This window comes from Lycorma delicatula, chromosome 1 (assembly GCF_047948215.1).
Source record: "Lycorma delicatula isolate Av1 chromosome 1, ASM4794821v1, whole genome shotgun sequence".
In the NCBI taxonomy this organism is placed as follows: domain Eukaryota; kingdom Metazoa; phylum Arthropoda; class Insecta; order Hemiptera; family Fulgoridae; genus Lycorma; species Lycorma delicatula.
The window spans coordinates 258002639-258028819 of NC_134455.1; the positions used below are offsets into that span (position 1 = coordinate 258002639).

The following is a 26181-nucleotide window of genomic DNA, read 5'->3' on the forward strand; positions in this document are numbered from 1 at the left end:
ACATTAATTCAATAACAGTGCAAAAACCATAATAATGTACAATTGCAGTATAACATAATGTTAATGTTTTTTTTTCCATTTCAAGCTACCAAACATCGTCACTGATACCACATTAACATCACAACTACATCCAACTCCTTCACAACAGTTTTAGTATATTAATTCAAGATTTGTAATATATAGGGTGCCAATAAAGTTCCAATGTATAATGTTCTAATTTTTTTGCTTCTAGCATAATTTATGCATCCCTGTTTTAAAACAATTTTTTTCTCTAAAAGAGCAGAAAATACACAATTAAATATTGTTAATTATTAAATAAGATTTGCAGTGTACGGGAAAAATTCTTACATTATAAGGCATAATTGACAAGTTAAGTTATACAATAATTAATAGCAAACAAAATAAAAAAAATTATGAAAGTAAGGTATTTACTCGATTCTAAGACTATCTTTCTGATTATGATCATTCATAGATACAAGATGCATCTTAGATTCAATACGGTGGGTAATAACTTAGTCATACATAGGGACAGAATATCAAAAGAAAAATAAGGATATTGATATTAAAAGTACCCCAATATCAATACCAGGCTATTATATCTATAGTGCCAATATTTGTAAAAAAAAATTTTTTTTTTTTTTTTTTTTTTTCATGTTATGGTCTTTCCTTGTAACCTTGTTATTGTTGCAATCTACTCTTTTAGTCTAGCATAGTTTAGTGAAGTCTTTTAAAAGTCTTTTGAAGTTTAGACTTTAGTTCTAGTACAGTTATGGAGTGAAGTTTAGGTTTCCATTAATATAACCGTTAATATGGCAACAAAAAGGTTTCATTACGACGCTGCATTAAAACAGAAAGTTATTGTATTTGTGGAAAATAATGGCAATAGAGCTGCAAGCTGTTATTTTAATATTAACAAAGTCAATATATGGCATTGGAGAAAAGATTGTCGAGCAATATTTTTACGCAAAGCATCATCAACCAAGTGTTTTACTAGACCCAAATGAGGAAGATTTCCCCAAAATGATAATGCTGTAATTGAATTTGTAAAATAAAAACAAGCAAAAGGACTACCAGTAACCAGCTAAACTAAGTGATGCAATTAAAATCTTTGGAAATTGCCAAGGCCATCCATCGGTATGGAATTTAAGGGACGTCAAAGCTGGTATGAGAGGTTAATGCATCACAGTGGACTTAAATTATGACGTCATACATCAATTTGTCAAAAGCTTCCAGCTAGATTTTGAACAGAAGTTAGCAAATTTTCAAACACACGTAATTTAACTTAGAAGGAATAACTACTATCAATTTAGGATCATTCACTGTTAAATCAACCAAGGCCCACAATGGGACTAACTGGGATTTTCATGAAATTTGGTATGAATTCAACTGTTGATAAGAGTTATGAAAGAATACTGAATTTTAGATCTGTATCATCAACTGTTTCACCTGCAAAATTAACCTGCTAAAGCCTTTCAAATTTGCTGGAAAATTGCTAAAAACTGAGACTACTTTGGGATCGGGAGATAAAAAAATAAAATGTTTTATCAATATTTTGGCAAAATTTACTTTTTTAAAAATTTTTAATTAATTTTATAACAAGGCTGCAATGAATATTAAGTAAAAATGGGGTTGAAAATTATTACTCTTTATGCTTAAAAGTGAAATTAAGTTAATTTTAAGTAAAACAATAAATCTCATATATTTTTAAAAGATCTAAATATCTCAAGTGTAAAACATAATTACGTATAAAATATAATTCTACAGACACTTCTCCTAATACAAGAAGCTACAATAATGTAAATAATAATTGTATGACTAATAATTAAAATATAATAATGCATGTCTTTAATTAATTAGTTATGGCGTTTATGATTTGTACATTTGACAATCTTAAAATCTTTCACAATATACAAAAACTAATGCAAATCAATAAAAATTTAAAAACGTTTTATACATTCTTAAATTAACCATTTCATTCCAGTAACTGTTATTTTAAATAAATATTTTAATTTGTATTAGTTTTAACCAATAGTCTTATAAAATATATCAACAGCACTTATAAACTGATTACTGCTAATGTGCAGATTTATTTTTATTTTTCAAAGTAATGTTTCTTAATAAAAATACTTTTTTAATAATAATTATTTAATAAATGTAATCTGATAATATACCAATAACATTAGTATTAAGTTAAAATTTTAAAAGAGTGTTTATGTGCTTATATGAAATACCTGATTATTTCACTGTCAGTTTTTCATTTGCTTGAATAGTTTCCTTTTCAGATAATTTATATGCGAGTCCAGTAGCCATTTTTGGATTAACTTTTGTTAGTAATTCCTGTTGAGGTAATATTAGAATATCACTGTGCGCTGCAAAAACATAAGGAGATAGAACTTGAGAATGAAGAAAATTTACTTCCACTTCTGTCGATTCATTTGTAGATAATACTCAAGCCAACTACCAAGCACCATTATAAATGCAAGTGACAAAACCTTTTATATCAGAAAGTTCAGGAAAACCAATTTCTGTTTCATGCAGAACTTTATGTTGTTCATATTCTTCATTTTTGAAAATAATTCTTGTTTTAAGATCCTTTCATTACTGGTAAGAAGCATACAACTTTTGAGTAGCTGGGATCACACAGTTTGTTTATTAGCTTTTGCTAAACAAGGTGTTAAATACTTTTCTTCTTTTTGACATTCTTCTTTTAAAACAAATATGAAATTCATATTTTTAATATTTATTTATTTGGTACATCACATGCACTCTTGCTATGTGATGTAACAAAGAAGTGCCATTCCACCTTGGCACCAAAGTTATCCTCCGATACATTAAATTCACAAAATTTTTATGATTTCTATATTGTGCTGTTGAGCCATCTGAGAAGTAAATTAATTTATTCACAATAATGTGCTTTTCTTTTAAAAGTTGAATTAGTTTCTTCTGAAAAAGGTGAACTGATATTGTGTCATGCTTAAGGTAGTAAGACATAACTAAATTATCATTTGAGGTGTTTGTAAATTCTTGGCTTTTAAAATAAGTAGTGAAAGGATGAATTGTAGCCTGTTGATTGTTCCAGTGAATCCCTTGGGCTTCATCTTGTGCACAGATGAATAATTTTCAGCAAACTCACAATGTGATAAAGACTCCAGGTTTAATTACAGTTTTCAAATTTTTTAAGAAGTTTGACAGCTGAGAAGCAACAAATGAATGGTGAAAGAGTTGATAATTTTGCAATAAATATCTCAATAAAATCTTCTGTGTTTTCTACTGTTTCTAAACTTCAACAATCAGTTGATATCTATTGCTTAAAAGTTATTTTGTCCACAGAATCAAAAATATTGAAACTAAAATGTTTTTAAAACTGTCAGAATCTGAACAATTCCTACTCACAAAGATAACAAATTTCTTGAGGTGGATTACAAAAAATTTATGCCACACAGTGTTTGTAACAAGTGAAATGATTGCTGCACACTTTTGCTAAACAATTTAATTTACATCCTTCAAACATTAATTTCACGTTCTGATGGAACACAAACACACACACTTTGAATTCTACTGCCACTGCTAAAACACAATTTTTTAAAACATAAAGCAGCAAAAGTAGAAAAACCCAATTTTAATACCTGTATGAGTTTCTTTAAACTGTTGAAGTATCTCTTTCTGATTGGCCAATATTAGTCGTTTTTGATCTTGAATGTTTCCATTCAACTGAGTGTGACAGTTTTTTTGCCTGGCATTACATGAATTACATCATCTGATGGTTTATAAAACACCTGGGTACATCCAACTATGTTTTGATCCAGACACTTTGTAGGTTTAGGATTTGGTGAAGACAGAATCCCTTGTTGTTTTGTCAGTTATATCATTTAACTGATAGTCCTGGGAATTCATCTTGCACTTATTTGATACTCCAACTTTGTGGAAGAAGAGTAAGAATTGTTATTTTAAGACTTCTATCTGTTGTACAATTAAATTTTTCTTTCAACTGTACCAAGATTTCGCTATCAAGTTCAACTTGAGATGAAGTCTCAGAATTTTTTACTGGCTACATTGAATATTTTTCCCCTCATTGCTGACTCAATTTTTGGAATATTTTTTGCAGGATATGTTTTTTCTTGCAATCTTTTAGATTTTACAGGTGATTCCCCAATACTCACTAGACTTTCATTGAGCCTGTCTAATGTGTTTTATCATAAAGGGCTTCTTCACCATCATCTGCTTCTTCTTATGAAGCTTTATTACTAATTGAGACAAGTTTTTTTCCAATACTTATGAGAAATCTTTCTAAACTTGGTTTCTTTTCTGCAATACATAGTAACACTTTTCTTAAATTCTTAGTAACATTACTATGACCTACTGCTTGAAATTGATTACATTTATTATTGTAAAAAGTTGCCATATTTCAAAAGATACCAAACTTAAAAAAAAAAAAACTAAGTATCTACACCAGCAGTTAGCAATCAATAAATGAACACTCAATAATACCTTGACTTCAGGGCAGCCTAATTTATATAGTGCTCATGCTTTCTTGCATCATGTTATTTCACAAATAAATCATTTAAATAAATAAAATATGTTAGGCCACATTTAATGTTGTTTACACTAAAACAATGGACACAGACTATGACAAAACTGATGATATAGAAAGCTTCAATATATTTTGTCTTTCAATTTGTATTAATTACACCCAGTCATTGCATTACATCATCATTGGTCATTTGACTCAGTTGAGATATACTATTTCTTATTATCAGACAAAAACAAATGAGCAATAAGTTCACTGATTACTTTTAGTTTCTTTCCAGAAGACATTTTATTTGCTAGTTCGGCCAACAAAATTGAAATATTTACCACCTCAAAACCCCACAAAAGATTTTTTTGTTAAAATATTGATACACAACTTATTTTTTCTCTTGATCCTAATGCAGTCCCAGTTTAAAATTAGCACAGCTATTTTATAATATAATGATGAAAAAAATATATTTTTCATAAAAAAATTGAACTTGTTTTTTCTGAAATCCAAGGTCAAAAGTCAAAAGCGGTGACTTGAAATAAAGATTTATGTAAACACATAGGGTTGTTATATATCATATGAAAAAGCATCAGATAAAAGCTCTAAAATAAGTCTAAGTGCATCACATCATTCTACCTTTAATAAATAACAAAGTTATGTTGACCTACCACACTATTGTTGCAAGTCAAAATTTGCCATTTCCAGCAAATTTGAAGGACTATTAAAAAACAAAACGGTTAATGATAGAGATCTGAAATTGAGTATTTTTTAATAACAGTTAATTCAAACCAAATTTCATCAAAATTCAAATTCAATTTTTTTCATCAAAATTTTGACACGACATAACCCTTTAATCACATCGGTAATGCTAATGAAACCTCTACTTCTTTCAATATGCTTCATAATTATACAATCAATGAGAAATGAAAAAAAATCTGATGTGGATACCATATGACTTCCTTTGTACGCCTATTAAATTACATATACACATTTTTTTTTAAATGAAATACAGTAAATAAAATTTTATTTCATTAATAACTTTTGATATTTTTTCATATTTTTTTTTATTATTATTAAATTACTATTCATTGTAAAAGGTTTTTACAATCAGAGGTTAATAATTATTAACAAATCAACATATTTAAATTTTAAAAAAAAAGAGATAAGTCTGATTCGAATTGATGTGCTTGTTGTAAGATCCAAATATTTCATTAATTAGAATTTTATTTTGCTATAACTGGGACCAATGAAAATAAGTACCACTTACGATACATTGTTGAAAGGCTCTCTTATGAGGGCTTATTGCTACAGAAAGTCCAAAGTTCAAAATCCAAATTTTTTTGATTTTGGGCTTTTAGACACTTTTGGTTAAGTCGATTGCAATCAAAAGGGAGGTGCACAACTAGATGTTACAACAGTCCTAAATCCAAAATTTTAACATCCTATGGCGTTAAAATTTTAACATCCTATGGCGTTAAAATTTTAACATCCTAAATCGTTTTTGAGTTATGTGAGATACATTCATATGTAAGTATGTACAGACGTCATGACGACGAAACTAGTCAAAATGGATTCAGGGATGGTCAAAATGGATATTTCCATTGAAATCTGGAAACTACAATTTTTCGCGATCACAATACTTCCTTTACTTCGTACAAGGAAGTAAAAAGAAATTAAAATAATTACAAGTGGCTATGAAAATCAGCGAATTATGGTAATGTTATGTGTTACAGCTAAAGATAAAAAATTACCAACATGTTTAATACAATGTCAAAAAATGAACAATTTCCCAGTGTTTTTGTAGTTAGAACACAAAAGCAAGGATGTATGATGGCAGATCTTATGAAAGATTGGTTGGATGCAGGATTGAATAGACGTCCTGACCTGGATTTCTACATAAACCACCCAATATGCTAATAATAGAAGCATTGTGAGATCATTTAACCAAATAGGGCAAAAATTTAATTATTCAGAACAATGGTGGGTGATCTGATGTTTATACCTGGAGGGATGACGAGTCAGTTCGCCAATAATAAGCTCTTTAAGGGTTGAATCATTGTTAATGATTGAAGATCTCCTACTAACACCATTGGGGTAAATTAAAAAGCTAGTCCATCAACAGTAGTAAAGTGGGTATGAATGGCATGGAAACAAATCCCAGAAAGGTTAGTCTACCATTAGTTTAAAAAATGCTGTATTACAAATGCCTTAGATGGACCATAGGAAAAAGTATTATGGGAAGATGAAGATGCAAATAAAAATTTGTGTGATTCAGAATCAAAGAGCAATGATAAAAGTGACTCCTCAGATACAGATAGTTAAATAGGTACTTAATAGTATTTAAAATGAGGGTGCATCTTAGAATCAAGTAAATACAGTAATTCTAACTCTAACCAGCATTACAGATTTTTATTTATTAAACTGATATAGCAAGTCCATCACTAGTTTAGATAACTAAAAAGTATAATCAGAACAGTAAAAAACAATTAAATAATATGCTTAAATTTATGGACACACTAATTAAATTTCTATTTCTTAAGCTTATTTTTTGTAAGCTGAAAATATATTTTGGAAAATGGAATAAATCAGTAGGTTATTTGTAATGAGACAATAGCATGAGAAATGGAAAGTACCTGAAAAACAAAGTAAAAAAATTGTCAAGATGATAGAAGAAAAGCTAACCAGTGCTTGGAAGCAGACAACAAACCTTTGGAAGTATCAGCATCCAAAGGAGCTCAATTTGTTGCTTTTCCCTGTTTACTTACTACTTTTGTTTTCTGTCTGATAAAAATAGGATGGGTAAAAATTAGTAAAACATTTTAAAAAATTAATAAATTCATAAAAATAAAAGTCGAATTATGATATAAGACTGTTAACTGTTATCTTTTCAATGACACCATCTATTTCATAATAAATGTCATCAATCACCTAGATTACAGCCATGATACTACGATTATACAGATAATTTACTTCCACAGCTGAAAACTGTTCTCTACTGCACATGAAATCACTCACTAACAACTGCTAGCCCATGCCATCAGTTACTTTGTAGTATACCCACAGTTTATAAGAAAGTAAACTTTAGCGTGAATCACCATTATGATCTAGCGTGAATCATCATTATGATTCTTCTGTGTATGATTTACTTATTGGTTTTTTATTCTAATTTTAGCAAGTGTATTGACTGTACGCATAAAAAATTTTTGAATGTGTGTATCTAAAAACTGCATGTAAATTGCATTGTATGTGTGTGCCTGTTATGAGTTTGAGCACAAGGTGGGTAATTTTACTAATTCAAAATTGTGATGTGTGTTGTTTTTGGGTGCAATAACAACAATAAAATACTAAAAAATAATATTTATAATTTTTCTAAGAAGGTTATGTTTCACTCATTCCCAAAAAGGACACAAAGAAAAACCTGAGTAAACAAATGCAGCAGACAAGACAATTTTAAATTATATGAACTACAATTATTATAAGTGAACTTTTAAATTATGAACAGCGTAGAAAAAGATTAAAAAATATGCTTTTCCTACTGAGCACTTACCTAAAATAGGAACTGACAGTAGATTAACTGGTTCAAGGTACGTACTTAGTGAAATTAGAGAAAAGAAGAAACAACTAAATGAGGTGCTATCAAATAAAAAGTCTGATGTGGATAACACATGACTTTCTTGTACACCTGTTAAATTACATTTCCACATTTTTTTAAAATGAAAAACAAAATTTTATTTTAGAATTTTAAAAACTTCTGATATTTTTCTCTTATTATTGAACTATTATTCATCGTAAAGTTTTTTTTTACATAGACAGGTTAATAATTAATTATTAATAAATATTTAAATTAATAATTAAATTAAGTTGAAAAAGGAGAGTCCGATTTGAATTGACGTGCCTTCTCCTAAGAACCAAATACTTCATTAATTAAACGTTTTATTAGGCTACAACTCTGGAACCAATGGAAATAAGTACCACTTACATATCGTGTAACTTGTTGAGAGCCGTTGAGAGAGTTGCTTAGGTGTAATCAATGAGGGCTATTAAGTCCTAATGAGGGTTAAGAGAAAGTCCAAAATCCAATTTTTTGGGGATTTTGGGTTTTTATGTACATTTTTGGTACAGTCGATTGCAATCAAAAGGGTAGGTGCACAAATAGTTGTTACAACAGTCCTAAATCCAAAATTTCAACATCCTATCGCTAATCATTTGTGAGTTATGCGCGATACAAATGTACATAGAAGTCACGCCAAAGCTAGTCAAACTGGATTCAAGGATTATCAAATTGATATTTCCATTGAAATCTGGAAACTGAAATTTTTCGCAATCACAGTACTTCTTTTACTTCAAACAAGGAAGTAAAAAACATTGCTTCATTATCAAAAAATGACAAAAATTCATCAGTGAATGCTGAAGAGGAAAATCTCACCATGATGTATTCTCAGAGAGCCAAAAGCATTGTACTAAGTAATCTACAGAAAGTAAAAAACTCAAGCTGCTTAGTGAACTGAATAATATCAAGTGAGAAAACAAACATTTACAGGAGGAAATGTCAAAATTAAAATCAGAAAATTATTCACAGAAGCAGCAATATAAATACATGAAAAAGATATTCATTCCAGGACAAATTCCAAAAATGAGAAAGAGTGTTGAATCCAATCAAACTAAACGCATAAATTGGTCTTTTAAAGATATTTCTAAGGCATTGCCTTCACACTCAGCAGGGCCACAAGCTTATAGATACCTCTTGAAACAGAAATATCCACTACCAGCAGTTTTCACTTTAAAAAAATGGGTGAACAAAGTTACAATCACGCCAGGTGTACTTAGTATCTTTATACGTATTTTGAAGGATTGCCATTTATATCTATTCAAAAAGGTTTGTGCACAGCCAATGAAATGAAAGTGAAAGAACAATACAAATATGATGAAAAAAATGTTACGCTTCTACAACCCGCTAAATATGTCCAAGTGATCAAAACTCACTATTTATTCAAAAATTTGAAGCAGCCTGTTTTTTATGATTGTGACTGCAAACTTATGCAACACATAAATTTTAACATAGTAATTCACAGTATTAGATTCAACTTCATGGCTGAGACTTTGGACTTAGGAGATGGAAACCAAGGTTTGTGGAATAAGCTCGGGTGTTAATACCAGGAATAATTATTTTCCAAACCTGTTACTGACAAGAAAATAGGAAATAGGTGAAGGTGATATTGAGCAATTTTCAGAGGAATGTTTATACAAACCATGTATGGATTTTTTACAAAATCTTTCCAAATTTTCAGCACAAGTCATTATTTTTAATCCAATTGCTGATCTATGGAAAACATTCATAGCATTTTTGCAAAATAAAAGAAACATTTTATTATAGTAGGGTAGAAACAAAGAAAGATGAAGCAATGGAGAATTACATTAAAAATATTTCAAATCATTTGGCAGATAAATCAGATAGCCATGCACAGTCACCAATCTTGTCAAAAACTTTTATTTCAGAAATCCATTAAACAAGGATAGGAATCTCTGTAGGTACACTACTTTCTCTTGCCCTCCAATAGAAATTTTGAAAATAGCTAAAAAAAAATAAATATATAAATTGTACACATGCTGCCAATTTACAAAATGACAACAAACCTAATTTTTTATGAAATTTCACAAAAACATTCAGCATTATAATGCTCTTCATTAATATTATTTTCTTTATTTTAAACAGAATGGTAAGTATACTGACTTTAAAGAGAAAATTATCTACAAAGGGATTAATCTTAACTCTATTTTTTTACTCATTGAGGCAGTAAAAAATTGCATCAGTTAAATTTACTTACTTCTTTGGTTCACACTCTTCTTGAATTGATTTGTGTTGGAATCTCTTGTGTTGGGAATTTAAAAGACACAATGGTATATGTGGATTTAGAATGTACACAAACTGTAAGGATCCCGTTGAACTCTGGAAAAAATTCTCTTTTTACAAATCATTACATCACCAGAAAAATATGACTAATTAAAACAAATAATAATACTAACAGTTAAGGCAAATACTAATACAGTGACATCTCTGTATAAATTACTGAGGCAAGAAAATATTTGCAGTTTTAGCAACCAATATTAAAGAGAATGACCTAAGAAAAACATTCTATTACAGTAATAGTTAAAAAAGAATTTTAACCTACATTACTTTTATCATTTATTTTTTCTAGACGTGTTTTGATTTAAAATGCATTGAATAAAAAATTCATTTAACTAGGAAGTATTGGATCACCTGAGTATATGACAATCTTTGATAAATTACAGCCAGTCTCAAAAACTGTAATCTTATTTATAAACTCATAATCAATAGTTGATATTTAACAACTAAATACTAAGTAGAAAATTTATAACAGGTAAAGGTGATATTAAACTGCATCTCTTACAAACAGACAGTATTATTACGTTGCCTGAAATGTCAGCACTTTTGAAACTGACGATTTTTAAGTAAAATAAAATGCCAACTCCTAAACAATAACCACAACTCACAAATCACAAAAATTAAACAGCATTAGGTAAAGGTTTACCACACAATGTAAGGATTTATTACTAATAACTGAACCAGTCAACGCCATAAAAAAAATTATAAACATCTCCAGCTTTTCCTGTAAATACGAGGTTTGAACAAAAAATATGTGGAATTAGTTAATCTCAAAAAATTATTTTTTTTTTAAATTTAGTTTTTGTCACCTTCAAAAAGTACTCCCCTTCAGATATAATACATTTGTGTCAGTACTTTTTCCTATCTTTAAAGCAACTCTGGAACACAATTTTTGATTTGACATTTAGCTCCTTTAGCGATTCTGTCTTTCTGGCAAATACAGAGGCTGAGGCATCATAACGGTATTGTTTTTAGGCAAAAATTAACAAAAAAGAAGTGAAGTGTTGTGAACAGGTGTATATTATCAAGGCGCAATTGCCATGCATTGTTTCACAAGAAATTCAGTTTTCTTCAGATTGCTTCACACAAATGGTGCAGAACTTCCAGGTAGTAATCTTTATTGACCAATTGACTGTATGACTTGGTGGCAAGAGCTCATGAGACACTAAGCTGTTGAAATCAGAGATCAGAACCTTCACATTCCATCAAATCTTGATGAACTTTTTTCCAATCTGTGCTCTTCAGGAAGAAGCTTTTATTGGGATGACTGGACCTTAGTTTCGACATCATACCCATATACCCATGTTTCACTACCAGTTATAACCCAATTTGAGCAGTTCTGGATAGTCATTCCACTTCATTCAGCAACTCCTAAGCAATGTTAATTGAGCATTGCTTTTGGTTGAAATTCAACAATTTTGGAACAAATTTTGCTGCTAACACACATTTCATGCCCAAAACATCCGAAAAAATTGTTTGGCATAAGCCAAACGATATGGTAACATCATTAGCACCTCTCTGATTGTGATTTGGTGATTGTCCAAATCAAGACTACAAAAATTTTACAAAAGACAAATTTTACTTAAATGATTCAGACGAGTTGATTATACAATGTGTAAGTTCTTCTGTTCCTGGAAGAAAGTACAACACCTGAGTTTTCCAGTAATAACATCCATTCCTCAACTGAATAAAAAGATAGGAGAGGAAAAAATGTGAAATAGAAATAAGGAGTTAGAGAAAAAATAATATCAGTAGAGGTGTAGAGGGAAAATAGCAGTTTGGGAAGCAAAAGGTAATAAATAGCAGAAAAAATTGATGTTTTAGATTAGCCACAACTAATAACATACAGCTTTCAACCGTAAATGTTAGTCACAGTCTTGCCAATGACAAAATTCTACAGGAAACGAAAAAAAAAAAAAATCACTTGCGAGAATTGAGAGAATGAGACTTGCTTTAGCTTCTCAACAAACAGATTTGCAGTAGAAAATTGATCAAACACCGAGGAATTCATTATTTAGTCAGTTTTTTTTTTTTAATTGCAAAATATTTGCAGTACTACAGAACATGCCAGATACATGTTGTGGCCAACTGCTGTCTATGATGCTTTTACTTTGGTTTTTTTTTTTTTTTTTAATTTAGAAAAATTTAAAGTTTGTACATTCAAACAACAATCTATATATAAATAAATGTTAAGTTCGTTTGTGTACGCTTCAAAAACTCAAAATGTTCTGCACCAATTGAGCTCAAATTTTAGCACAATATATAACCCGCATCAAAGATTGTTTTCATCTATTTTTAATAAATCTATCTATTTTTAATTTGGAAATGTAAACAAAGGAAAACCAATCAGATCAATGCAAGATGGCCGCTGTCAAACACAACGATCAAATTTCTTTGAATTATATTTAACAGCTCAATACATCTGTATTTTATTTTTAAAAAAATAAAAAAAATTTTAGCACGATATATAACCAGCATCAAAGATTGTTTTAATAAATAAGAGGCTAATAAATCAGATGGAAACGTAAACAAAGGAAAACCAAACAGATCAATGCAAGATGGCCACTGTCAAACACAACGACCAATCACAAAGAGCCCGTCCGTATGGCCATTGACAATGCAAACAAAATCACAACTGATTAAGTAACAAATTTCTTTGAATTATATTTAACAGCTAAAACATCTGTATTTTATTAAAAAAGAAAAACACCAAAACAAAAAGAAAAGCCACCAAGAAGGATGACTTACTGTAAATAAATTAAAACACCCAACTTTCTTATAGCCCAGATAGACTTAAGACTATGCAAACAAAAAAAGTCGAAATAACCAAATACACAGAAAATAATATCCCTACATAATAACCAAAAAATCCTTTGTTAGGTTAAATATTCACTTTTGTCTGAATTTACAGAAGGCATTTACAACAAAGCATTGATAAATATTGAAGACAAGTGCTTAGCTAATGCAAATAAAGTTCTTAGTCAATTGGGAATGCCAGCACCCATCCGAGCTGCGATTGCTTCATTTGATGTGGATTTACGCCGTGAACAGAGTTACAACATTGGTGATCTTCAGTCATATGTCCAATCAAACATTCCCAAATTAACGCGTGAACAGAAAGGCATTTATGATCGCATAATGCAAATGATAAATGACGGAGTTGGGGGACAGTCTTCTTGGATGCGCCAGGAGGAACTGGGAAAACATTCCTCATTAGATTGATTCTAGCAACGGTTCGATCAAAAAATGACAATTATCCTGTTGCGGAATATTAATCAGCCAAAACTCTGCAACGGCACGCGACTTGCAGTTAAGAAATTGATGAATAACGTAGTGGAAGCAACGATTTTAACGGGGCCTTTCAAAGGTGAAGATGTCCTCATTCCTCGAATACCCATGATCCCGACCGATACACCATTTCAATTTAAAAGATTGCAATTCCCAATTCGATTGGCATTCGCAATCACAATCAATAAAGCTCAAGGTCAATCTTTAGAATTGTGTGGTTTAGATTTAGATGTAGATTGCTTCTCTCACATGGACAACTATATGTGCGTGTTCCCGAGTCGGCAAACCAGATAGATAGCCTTTATATCCACGCAGACAGTGGAAAAAAAAAAATTGTATAACCACAAGTATTGCAAAACTAATCTTCTATGAAACATATGCTTTGTTTTGTTTCTCATTTCTCATCCATGCACCCACAATGTGCCACAGCGAAGCGTGGCGGGTACAGCTAGTTTTGAATAGATTCTATTTAAATTGCAGAAAAGCTTTGGTCTAAAAAAATTACCTGTGATTTTAAATTTTATGCTCATTAATTTTTTATGAAGCCTCTATTTAATTCTATTAAATAATAAATAATTTATTCTATTTGATTCATTTCTTGCACAATAATTCTAAAAACAATTGCTTCCTATGAATCTTACTTGCGATCACATTTTGTGAATTGTATGAAGCTCATTTCATTTTATTTATACTCAAGAAAATATTTGGTTATAAGAGATATTAAAAATTCTAAATTTTTAAACAAAATTTTTCACCTCATCATGAAAGATTAAGAAACTCCACCAAGCGCCATATTTTTAGTTACTTAATCACAGTTGCTACAAGTGGATTTACATTAATTAATTGGTTACAATTTTTTATATTATTTTTTATAGATTAAAAAGAAACTGCTACAAACTATTAATACAGTAATAAGGTTATTATACAATAATTATTTATTTATACAATAATAAGGGTATATACATAAAACTGGATAAGTTAAAGAAATTCACTACAGTAAAATATTACAAAAAAAATACATTCATCAAATACCAGCACCATACTTCCCTTCAAAAAGTTGGCTTTTGAATGAATTTCTTTCTTCACTCATTGTTAATTTATATACTATTCCATTATTTCAACTTAAAAACCAAAAGAAAACCAATGATTGCTACATGGCAACCTCCAATGAGGCCTGGTATCCCTTATTGCACATTAAGAAATTTCTAAAACAGGTTCTAGTTCCCTTGTCATGTGACACCACATGAATTCAGTAAAATATAATTCCACATGATGCCTGGCAATTACCCAATGCTTTTTATTCCACCATTTTAGCAACCCTTAGAACCACTCAGTAGTTTGATTATGAGCACTGCTGTGAGGATTAATGCAATTGTTCTGATGATTCACAGTATAATTATAAAACACCTTCATTTACAGTTTTTTACACAACCCAGGAAGGAATCCAATATGCTCCCGTCATTAAAATTGTCTTTGATAGCATTTAGCAGGCTTTAAATCAATTATCAGAAACCTTGAAATAAAACACTGTCAGATTTCACAACCAATGCTGGTGAATACTCATTGGTGTTGGTAAATATGCAACCAGCAAAGGAAAGTGTCACACTGATTTAGATGACCATTTCTTCCAGTTTTACCTTGTCTGTGCTGTTAAATATATTCAATACACACTTCTACTTGAAATTATTTCATTCTATTACTGTATTTGGACCCAAACCCCATTCAGCAACAACACCTGATAGTTTGAATGCCTAACTATAAAGAAAATTTATGATGGTCAAGAAGCCGAGATATGAATTTTTCAGCCATGCCCCAACATGCATACTGACTTTCACCTGGGAAGTATGTTTGTTGCAACACACCATACAATATCAGTTTTGTTAAGATGCATAGCGTGTCCATTGCAACATGTCCTGGTTCCTGGTAGAATGCCATGCAGTTGCAGAATCTCAATTACATCATGTTCTTTAGTCAGTAAATTCCAAACCATCATGTTATACAATAGCAAAATTAAATTGCTCATAATAAACACACAAAATCAACTCAAGGTGACAGGCTGCAATACATCAGGTTAAGCTACAGCCTTGAATTTACATCATTGGGAGAAGAAAACTCACTCAAACAAGTTTAGATTGAAAATATTGGGAAACAAGCATGACAAAAAAAATGAAAAAACATCATTTGTTCTTAAAAAACTATTAATCTTCAACCCAACAAAATCTGAGAAGAAACAATGTTGATCAAATAAATACAAGTGAATGCAGCTATTCTTTGGTGATTGCTGCTTAAATATTGTTAGCTTTTATGGCGTGCAAGACACCTCAGCAATAATCAATTTTTGTAATAAAAGTTAACTAAAATTATAATACCTGGTATGGTATTCCATGCACTGGTGATGCTATGTAACCTCTGAACGTATGTGTTCCATGAGCTCCTCGTTTTTGTTGATGATAACAATGTGTAACACAAAAAATCCGAGAATTAATATGTTGATGCTTCAGACCCTAAAAGTAAGCATAAAAAATGTTTTTATAGCTACAACAAACTTGAAAAATACTACTACTGATATTTCTTTCAAATTAATAAATTGTAAATCAAAGAAACCTCACAAAAGAGAAGCTGTATGATGAAAATATTAAAACTATTTACATGAACAACAGATTTAGAATTAAAGTACATACGAAACTAACACCAGTTTACATAAAAAAAAAAAAATTTCAAATTTCAGGGAAAATAAAGGCTCTGATAGAACTGATAAAGACCTCAACCACTATTTTGGTTTTTGTGCAACCTCCACACAGTAAACATCAGGAGTCCAAAAAGCAGTTCCTGTGGTTGAGTCATCACGCCTCTAGATCTTAATAAATAATAAAGTGGCTCCTCCACAAGCTACTAAAAGGGTTCACTATACATAGAATCAGGAGAGCAGATGACACAATTCTATCAGTACATACAAGAATTAAGTGAGTGGAGAATTTAGAAAAGAGGGGAAAAATCATTCCAAAGAATGAATGCCTCTGAAAAGAATAGTTCACATAAGAAAAATTTTAATGTGAAATACAGTTAAAGAAGTTTCAATAACATATTAATACATAATTCTTATGTAGGGTTGTAATACATATTATATTCATAAATGCCAACAAAATATTGAATTCCTATAAATATATCCTCATCTGTCTATGATTTACATACATTTTTCACATTCTTTTCATCGGATATGAATATTATTTACTGTTCAATGCTGGGTACGATTTGAAAGAAAAATAAACTGTTTTAACAATGTAAATCATAAAATTAACTATGCTTTAACTTCTGTAAGATAAGAGGATCTTATCTCACTTCTGTGAGATAAGATGTGAGTTATTTGTATCATGATGTAGGGCCATAAGTATGCTATAAAATCAGACAATGAATATCTGTTTCTGTTATAACTAAATAACAAGCATTTTTGAGCAACTATGAATGCTTGTGTGGAGTGCAGGGTCTCCCATCAGGCGTCTTCCCAAGTGATAAATAAAGGAATGCTGCTCATCAGATATGGTGGATGATTACAGGGAAATGAAATGAAATGGATGATTACAGAGCAGACCAAAACTGGCAAATGGTCAATGATCTTGGCAGCAGTTGAGAAAGAATTTCCCCATGGTACAGAGGATGAAAGACTCTAAGACTCTAAGAGGTGGATCTCCAAATGAAGCCCAGGGCCGATCGGCAGGCCCAAAGGTAGAAGCCCCACCACTGGACTACCCAAAAAAGACTTTATAGGGGTCTTTTGGGAAAATATTACTGAAAGTACTAAAAAGTTGCCTCAGAAGGGCTCGAACTGATGGAAATAATATAACAATAAATAAAATTAATAAGAACTGGATAATGGATATACTAAACCTTATGACTTGGAATGTTAGGTTAATCAAAGGGAAGAAATGACAGTTTGAAAAAAGTTTAGAAAATCATAAAATAAACATTTCTGTGATTAGTGAAACTAATAAGAAATTTAAAGGTTCAATCCATGTCAATGATTCTTATTTAATGTTATATTAGGGAATTGCCAAGAAGGAATGGGGAGTAAGGGTGTTATTTTTACAACAACACCCTTAGAAAATGGGAAAGAAATATAAAAATTGTACATTTGTAGATTAGCATATTATGACTGAGATTTCAACATGATAGAGGCTTGGCATGGCTGACAGTTATTGGCATATGGGTCAATCCATTTGAAGTGTCCCAAAAAAACACGAGCTAGCTGCTTGACAAATTCATAAAAATTGAAACTTACCACTTGTTTCAGGATCTTAAAACTACTATTTTTTAATTTTTTATTTAAGCAGTTTATCTGGTGGCCATTTTTGTTACGGTGTGCACACCTACTTTTGTGATTGTAAGAGTTTATGGAAAAAAATCATAACTAAAAAACTAATGGTCCTGGAAGGATGAAACAAAAACTATTTTTCATATTTTCTCAAGGTAAAAGATTGGTCCAATGGCTTATTTATCTATCTCTCTTCTTTCTATGAGAAAATTACCAATATAGTTTAACATGAAAAACAGTGAAATTTAACTTTTGGTAATTTTTTTCAAGAGATACGAGATGGCATACACAGTTCGAATTATTTTTTTATATGTAGGTATATGTTAATAGTTTTACCATTAATATTAATAGTGATATACTTCCCCTAAACTTTAATGAATTCTTTTTTCAAAATTCAAATTTTGGCTTCGAAAATCTTAAATTTGTACAACTTACAGTGTTTTTGTAGATTTTTATAGCAGGTAAAAAAGTTTCTTGTGTATTGTATTAATAAAAAAGTTATAACCTCTCAAAAAGTATGAAAAACCTGTTAAAAGCGATACCATTTTGACTCACTAAATAAGTGCTCCAAGGGAGTTTCTTGTCTTCTTTGCACTTTACATTTTTTTATATAAGCCCTTATGCTGGTGAAGTTGACGTTTTTAATATTTAAAAAAAATTTGTTTTAAATTATTAATGATAGGTCGTAATTTACTCAATAATTTAACCAAAACCAGTACAAAAATGTTTGAAAAACATTTGATTCAAAAATGTTAGACAAACTTACCCAACTGAGATTTCAATGAGTAGCCTCATTTTTATTTTTATAATGGTTTATTTGTAAGCACTAAGAAAAAAATAAATTGTAGTAAAATTTTAATTATTCTCTAATGAAATAGCCTGTTTTTGTAGCAATGAAAGTTTATTATTTAGTGTGGTTAACAAACAGCTGTGATATCTCTTGAAATTATGTGAGAATGACCCATCACTGTAATTAATCGATAGAGGTGATAAACACAAAATGCTACAAGCAGCATCCAATTGTTCAATATTGTGATGTGGGGCAATGTATTGCTCTTGGTCTTCGCATTCATATAGTTCTTTGTTCTACTGAGAAAAAATACTTTTAAACAGTTAACACAAAGAGAATTTCCAGGAACAAAATTTAAATTTGGAAAAATGTGTTCTTTAAGAGCTTGTTCTAATTTTATTTGTCTTAAGTTTTTCTTAACTATTTTTTATGAGTTCTCAAAGGGTCACAACAGAATGCAGGTGAATGAATTTTGACAAAAAATTTTTCATGATATTTACAAACACTGCTGACTGACATCTGAATTAGCACGTAAAAAAATAAGTTGTTGGTTGGTTTTCATCACTAAATTCACAGATTTTAATGAGTTCTTTTGGTACTGTACCATACACTGTTGTTCAACATTGTTTTTTGTGAAATTACTTCTAAGTAATGTAAAAATTTAACTGATTTTAAAATGTGCACATGTAACATTAAGTAAAACTTTATTTATTTAAAAGACACTTTCAAACACAGGATGAAATTTGAGACACTTGATAAAGAAGTGAACAAGTCACTGACTAATGTCAGACTGATCAGTCTGTAACTGCAAAGCTAAATGATGCAAGAAGCATAAATGAGCATACTGCAAACATGAATTTTCCTGACTGGAAATGATTTCAAGCGCCTGCTATAACAAGAACGCTGCAGTTGAATGGTTCAAACAAGTCTATTTCAACTATAGCAATAAGTATAAAAATATTAAAGTACCAAGAAGACAAGAAACCCCCTTGGAGCACTTATTTAGCAAGTCAAAATGGTATCACTTTTAACAGGTTTTTCATATTTTTGAGAGGTTTTATAATTTTTTTATTAGTACAATACACAAGAAACTTTTTTATTTGCCATAAACATCTACAAAAACACTAAGCTGTGCAAATTTGAAATTTTTATCACCAGCTCAATCAGAGTTATTTGAAGCCAAAATTTGAATTTTTAAAAAAATTTGTTTTCAAAAATTCATAAAAATGTCGGGGCAAGTATACAACCATTAATATTATTTATGGTAAAATTACTAGCATGTACCTACATATAAAAAAATAATTCAAACTGTGTATGCCTGCCCTGCTTCTTGAAAAAAAATTACCAGAAGTAAAATTTCACTGTTTTTCATCTTCAACTTTATTGGTAATTTTCTTACCATAGAAAGAAGAGAGATAGGTAAATAAACCAATGGCCTAATCCTTTACCTTGAGAAAATAAGAAAAATTGCTTTTTTGTTCATCCTTCCAGGTCCAATATTGTTTTTTAGTTATAATTTTTTCCATAAACCCTTACTATTACAAAAATAGGTGTGCACATCATCGTAACAAAAATGGCCACCAGGTAAACAGCTTAAATAAAAAATTAGTTTTAAGGTCCTGAAACAAGTGGATAAGTTTCAATTTTTTTGAATTGGTAAGGCCACCTTTGAGTCACTTCTAACAGATTGACCCATATATGCTCTGGAAGATGGGAAACTGGAAGAGATAACAGGACTTTCTTTATGATCATTTACAAAATGTTAACAGATGGTTTAAGTAAATTAAAAGATGTAATAATTAAGAGAGATATAAATATTAGAATTGGAAACAGTCCAATACCCAAGGTGGTTGTTTGTTTTGGAGAGAACATTATTAATGAAAATGTTAAACACTAAGAAATTTTGCAAAATATGAAAACTTAATAATTTTATACATTCTTTAAAATAATATATAATATATATATATATAATAATAATATATATATATATATATATATATATATATATATTATATATATACATGGATATTACACACATAAATATACCTGGATAGCCAGAGGATTAAAATCTGTCTTAGGTTATGTAATGGTAAATGAATGTTAAGAGGTCAAATAACAGCTAAAGAATATTTTGAGAAGATATCGGTTAACTAATGGCTAGAATACATCTTTTTCAAGAAGTGTAAGAAATATGATAAACTGAATACTAGAAAACAGAAAGAGTGCAACAGGGTGAACCTCTCAAGAGGTGAAGTTAAAAATGCTTTGTATGAGAAATATTTAATCTTTGCTTTGCAATGTAAATATGACCAAAATAATGCACAACAAAACTGGGACCATATCAAGGATTCTATAGACCTAGCGAAGTGATAGGTATAAGAAATAAGTATACACCATGTAAAGGGGGTGAAAATTTGGAATGAAATGAAGGAGGCTATTCAGGATAAACAGGTGGCATATAGGAACTGGTTAAATGAACCATCACAGGAGAAGACTATATAATAATAGTTTTAGAAACAAAGTAAAAGATTTGGTCAGAAAATTACAGCAACAGTCTTTAAATGCTTTTATTGAAGATGTTGATTAAGATCTTTATAACTGTAGAAGTTTGGCCTACAAGATGAAGAAGACATTGAATTCAGGGGTCAAAGGAAACAGTGAGGTTAAGAGTATTATGAAAGAGAAGACATAGTTGGATCAGTATAAGAAACTGGTTTTTTTAATGATATCGCAGTAGTCAGAATATGGAGTGAGATATTGTAATCAAACTGATAAATCTTATGAGGAAGATACACTCTCTTAACGCTCATTGACACACAGAAAAGTGCCAGGTCTAGACAACATACATAGCAAATAAAGTACGGTGGTTTTGCTCAGACTTGCAGATTGCTTCTTCTTATAAAGATGTATAGGCATAACCATACGATACCAAAGGTGAGGAAACAAGCTAAAGTAATCTAATATTCAACAAAATGTGATCAAGTGATTAGCAGAATTATAGACTAATAAGCCTATTAGATGTATATAAGGTATAAGGTATATGCATACAAATTGAATAATAAACTCAACATAGCTGTCTGTTATTGGAAAATCAAATAGGTTTAAGAGGGGGAAGGGTTGTGTATAGACACAATTTTCACAATAAAACAAGTTATAGAAAACAGTTGAGAATTCAACAATAAAACACATATACAGCTTTTTCAATATTGAAAAAGAACTATTATTGCTTTTAATGAAAAATAAGGGAGTTCATCGGGGCTGTTGAATTTCACCAATAATATTCATACATATGATGCACTCAGAGTTCAGAAAATGTTTTTAACTTTGGAATAAAATTATCTGATGGTATAATTTTGAGTACACTATTTTATGCTGATGACAAAGTAATAATTCAAGAAATAGAAGATAAATTACAAAGCAATGTTACATTCTCTAAAATATTACATATTGTATGGTTTATGAATATCAATGCTGAAATCAAAGGCTATGGCTTTTAAAGGTGCTGAACCAATAAGAACTAAGATTATCATTGACAACAAAAAACACGTGTCGCAATCTCAATACCTGTGCTGCAGTATATCATATGAGAAAGAAAATGATATACAACAAAAGGTGAACAGATTTAATGCTGAATGAAGATGTATTCATAAAATCTTGAAACAACAGAACCAGAGTAGAAAAAAGAATGAAATTACTGTAGCAGTACCTACTCAGTTGTTTGGTAGTGAAACCTAGGTAAGATTGGCTAAAGAGCACAGCTAGATGTAGGCATCGGAGATGAGATTTCTCAGACCTATGAAGGGCAACACCAGAATCTACATGTTAAGAAATGAGGAAATACAAAGAGAGTTGGATGTCTTTAATGTTAATGACAGAATAATGGAGAATAACAGAAGGTTCACTGCATATCTTTCATGAATGAAAGAATGAAGATTTCCATTGGCCATTCTTAATTACCACCCCATGGGAAGAAGAGATAGACGTACGCAGACCAAGACTTAGATAGATGTCAGAACAGGTCAAACCACCAAATTCTTTGTTTAAATCCATAAGTCTATATCATCACAACTGTATTTACAGAGCAAAGAATACTGGAAAACATATGTAAAATTCTGATGCAAGTAGTACCTGATTCTTAAACTTTAATTTCACAGAAGACATTTATAAAATAAAATTTTAAGAAAAAAATAAGGTAAATTTTGTTTTTTAATATTTTAACATGTAAAAAAATATATACTACTGTTTAAAAAAAGCACAATTAAAACAAAGCAGGAAATCTGATCTGTTCTAGGAGAAAACGCTTTTATATATAACTAAATTTAACTGGAAAAGATTCAGTTATAATTTTTTTTTCAATATTTTAGTACTAATATATGAAAATTACTTAGTAGACTACAACGTACATCTAAGATTAAGCATAAAGGTTCTTTTACAAACAAAATTTATTAAAATAAATATGAAAAAACCATTATTTAAACTATGAATGAACTAGAATAAGATAGACGTTTTAACATTTTTATTTATATTACTAGGCTTCAAGTATCACAAACACATCTACAAACACCCTTTACGATACATTTTGAATATTTTAAGTAAAACCCTCTAGGTTAACAGATTTTTATACTTACAACTGTTTTTATACTTAAACTGTAAATTTAAGGTTGGAGAGTTGTTTTAATAAATACCCAACATAACTTAATAAACAGCAACATAATCAATAAATACATTACAAACTTTACCATAACTGCTTTGCTCTGATGAACATTTTTCATTTTATAAAAGGAAAATATAAAAAAAATCAAGAGAACATACATCACAGCATCTTAAAAATTATTAAGTATATCTACAAAAATACATAAACAGAAACATCCTGCTTAATAAGCATAATAGACCAAGAGGCAAGTACAAAAGTTAACAATAACAATAAACTACTACTATAGTGGCAGGCTGTTACAAGTAATGAAAAAATACACCATCATATTTCCAGTAGTTATTTATTTATTAACATTTTACAACATACTTTAATTATTTTATAATTTAATACTTACACTGTCTAGTTATTTTTGTCTTAGTTATTTCATAACTAATCAATACTGTTATTATTCATGTCATGCTCACAGACTTATCACTTACTCTTTCATCATACAATCAATAAATATTTACGACAAAAAGTTTTATAATTACTGCCAAGTGGCAAAATTGAATCAACTCTAAAAACTAACCCTACAAAGTTACGATATCATTCTTCAGTAAGTTGATCATTTTGTTTCTAACTAAGTTAAAGAAAAATTATATTTGACAGTAGTGCTTAGACACTTCACTCTAAATTACTGGAATATTTCCACTATTCCTTACAATTTGTAATACGTAGGATGAAGAAATTTATACAGAATTTAATTTAAAAAAAAAAAAAAAACAAGTATTCAAGACAAAATATTTAACATACTTAAACATCTAAACATTATCATGTTCAACATAACCGAGGAAAAACTATGGCAAAAAAACAAGTCATCTGAACAACCATGATTAAGTATAAGGTTATGATACAATTTTTCGAACAAGTGAAAATGCAAGTACTGTAACGTTTTTGAATGTAGTAATCTCAATGCCGATTCATAAACAATAAATAGATTTTCAAATCAACAACTTTAATAATTTTTAACTAGCTACGAAGATATCCAACCTAATTCCGATAAACTAAAACTAGAAATAAAAAAAAGTAACCGCAAAAGAATCAGAAGATGATAGAGAAAACGTACCTTACAACATCCTAACGATGACAACTTTAACACGCCAGAAATCATCTTGCATTAGCAAGAGTAATTTTACCCCGACCAGATTGACCCTTATTACCTCTGTCAATTCAGTGCCATCTAAATAATTACTCCTGCAACATGCTTCAGCCTCCAGCGGTAGCCATTTGTATGAAAAAGATTCCCTCTTGAAATTTAAAAACACAAAAGGCATTTACACTAAAAAAAAACAACTCATTAGTTAACTCAGTACTTTCTTGGCGTTTGTTTGATACTATCCTGACAGTATTGTTAAAAAGATTCAATACATTAAAATTAATGTAATTTGCATAAAATACATTACTTAACGGTTGTCGCTAAGCAAGTTAAAAGGTCCCAAAAGTTAATGTAATAGTTGTAATTATAAACAGCAACAATTATATATTTCATTGTATATATATATATATATATATATATATATATATATATATATACATACAAAGAGGTTATTCATTTAATGACAAAAATTTTTCGTAGGCTGTACCATTTTCGAGATATGTAATCGAAAATGCGGTCAATCGTAGAGGCAAAATGGAGAATCTGCCCCTCCACGAAAATTCCTTAATTTTGTAATCTGACAAACCACCTGCTGTTTAAATAAGGAAAAGTATATAGAAAATCGATTTTTATAGTTTTCCAATGAAAAATAAATATATTCATAATTACCTTTAAGTGTTTAAAGAGTAGAGCACAAATTGAAAAAGTTTGGGAAAAATTATTTTTACTGAACTATAAAGGAATTAAAAGGGGTAAAAACAAAAACAATCATAAGAGGAATTGCACTTAAGAGCTAGCTGGTGATTCTGAAACGATTAGAATCTTGAAAAAAGTTAAGTAAGGAAATAAAAATTAACAATATGTAATCTTTATTTTTATGCTGTCAATTACAAATAAGGATGTAACAAAAAAATATGTACCTAGCATTCATTTTCAAATTCTTGTAACAATGATAAAAGTGTTCTATAAAAAAACTGGTAATTTCACCTTCCGTTTTCTTTCTAGCTGCTATTTAAGAAAAAAACTTAAATTTCAAAATCAGATCCAGAAATTATTATATCTGTACACATGTTTACACAAACTTTCTAATAAAAAGTTATGTACAAATTACCCATTTATTTTGAACTGTTTGATATCACCACATAATCTTGAAGCTTTGCATAGGATATGGAAATGGAATTTTGTAGCATATGAAAAATGCCATGCCTGACTCAGGATTTGAATCCAGGGTCTGTGGATGAAAGGCTGAGATGCTAGCACGTGCACCACAGAAGCCGGCGCAATTATCTTGGTACTTTATCTTTTGGTACCTTTAATAATATTTTGTATCTTCGTAATGATTAATTTTTTTTCTTGAATTTATGTTGTTAGCTAAACTGTTAAAGCCTTTCATTGTAAACAAAATAACACCTTATTTTTGAAACTTAATTAACAAACAACTGAGTTATTACAGAAAAATGATGACAATATTTAACTGGATTTTATTTTCACCACTCACAAACCATTATTAAACTGAAATAGTTAAAATTAAAAATTTTAATCAATAATGAATCAAAGTGAGCTTTGCAGCTAAATATGAGCTCA

At 29.9% G+C, this 26181-nt stretch overlaps 1 protein-coding gene across 3 annotated transcripts in view; it reads right to left on the reverse strand.

The window, feature by feature from the left end:
• Positions 1 to 24726, reverse strand: part of Mitofilin (inner membrane mitochondrial protein mitofilin) — a 104488-nt gene extending 79762 nt beyond the window's left edge. For all 3 annotated transcript variants that reach the window (XM_075376169.1, XM_075376162.1, XM_075376155.1), the window contains exons 1-3: positions 24568 to 24726; positions 16079 to 16213; positions 10342 to 10463 (exon numbers count right to left, since the gene is read on the reverse strand). In XM_075376169.1, coding sequence (XP_075232284.1) covers positions 10342 to 10463; positions 16079 to 16213; positions 24568 to 24612 — 302 coding nt within the window. In that variant the 5' untranslated portion in view covers positions 24613 to 24726. The remainder of the gene's footprint in view (positions 1 to 10341; positions 10464 to 16078; positions 16214 to 24567) is intronic.
• Between the last annotated feature and the right edge of the window lie 1455 nt (positions 24727 to 26181).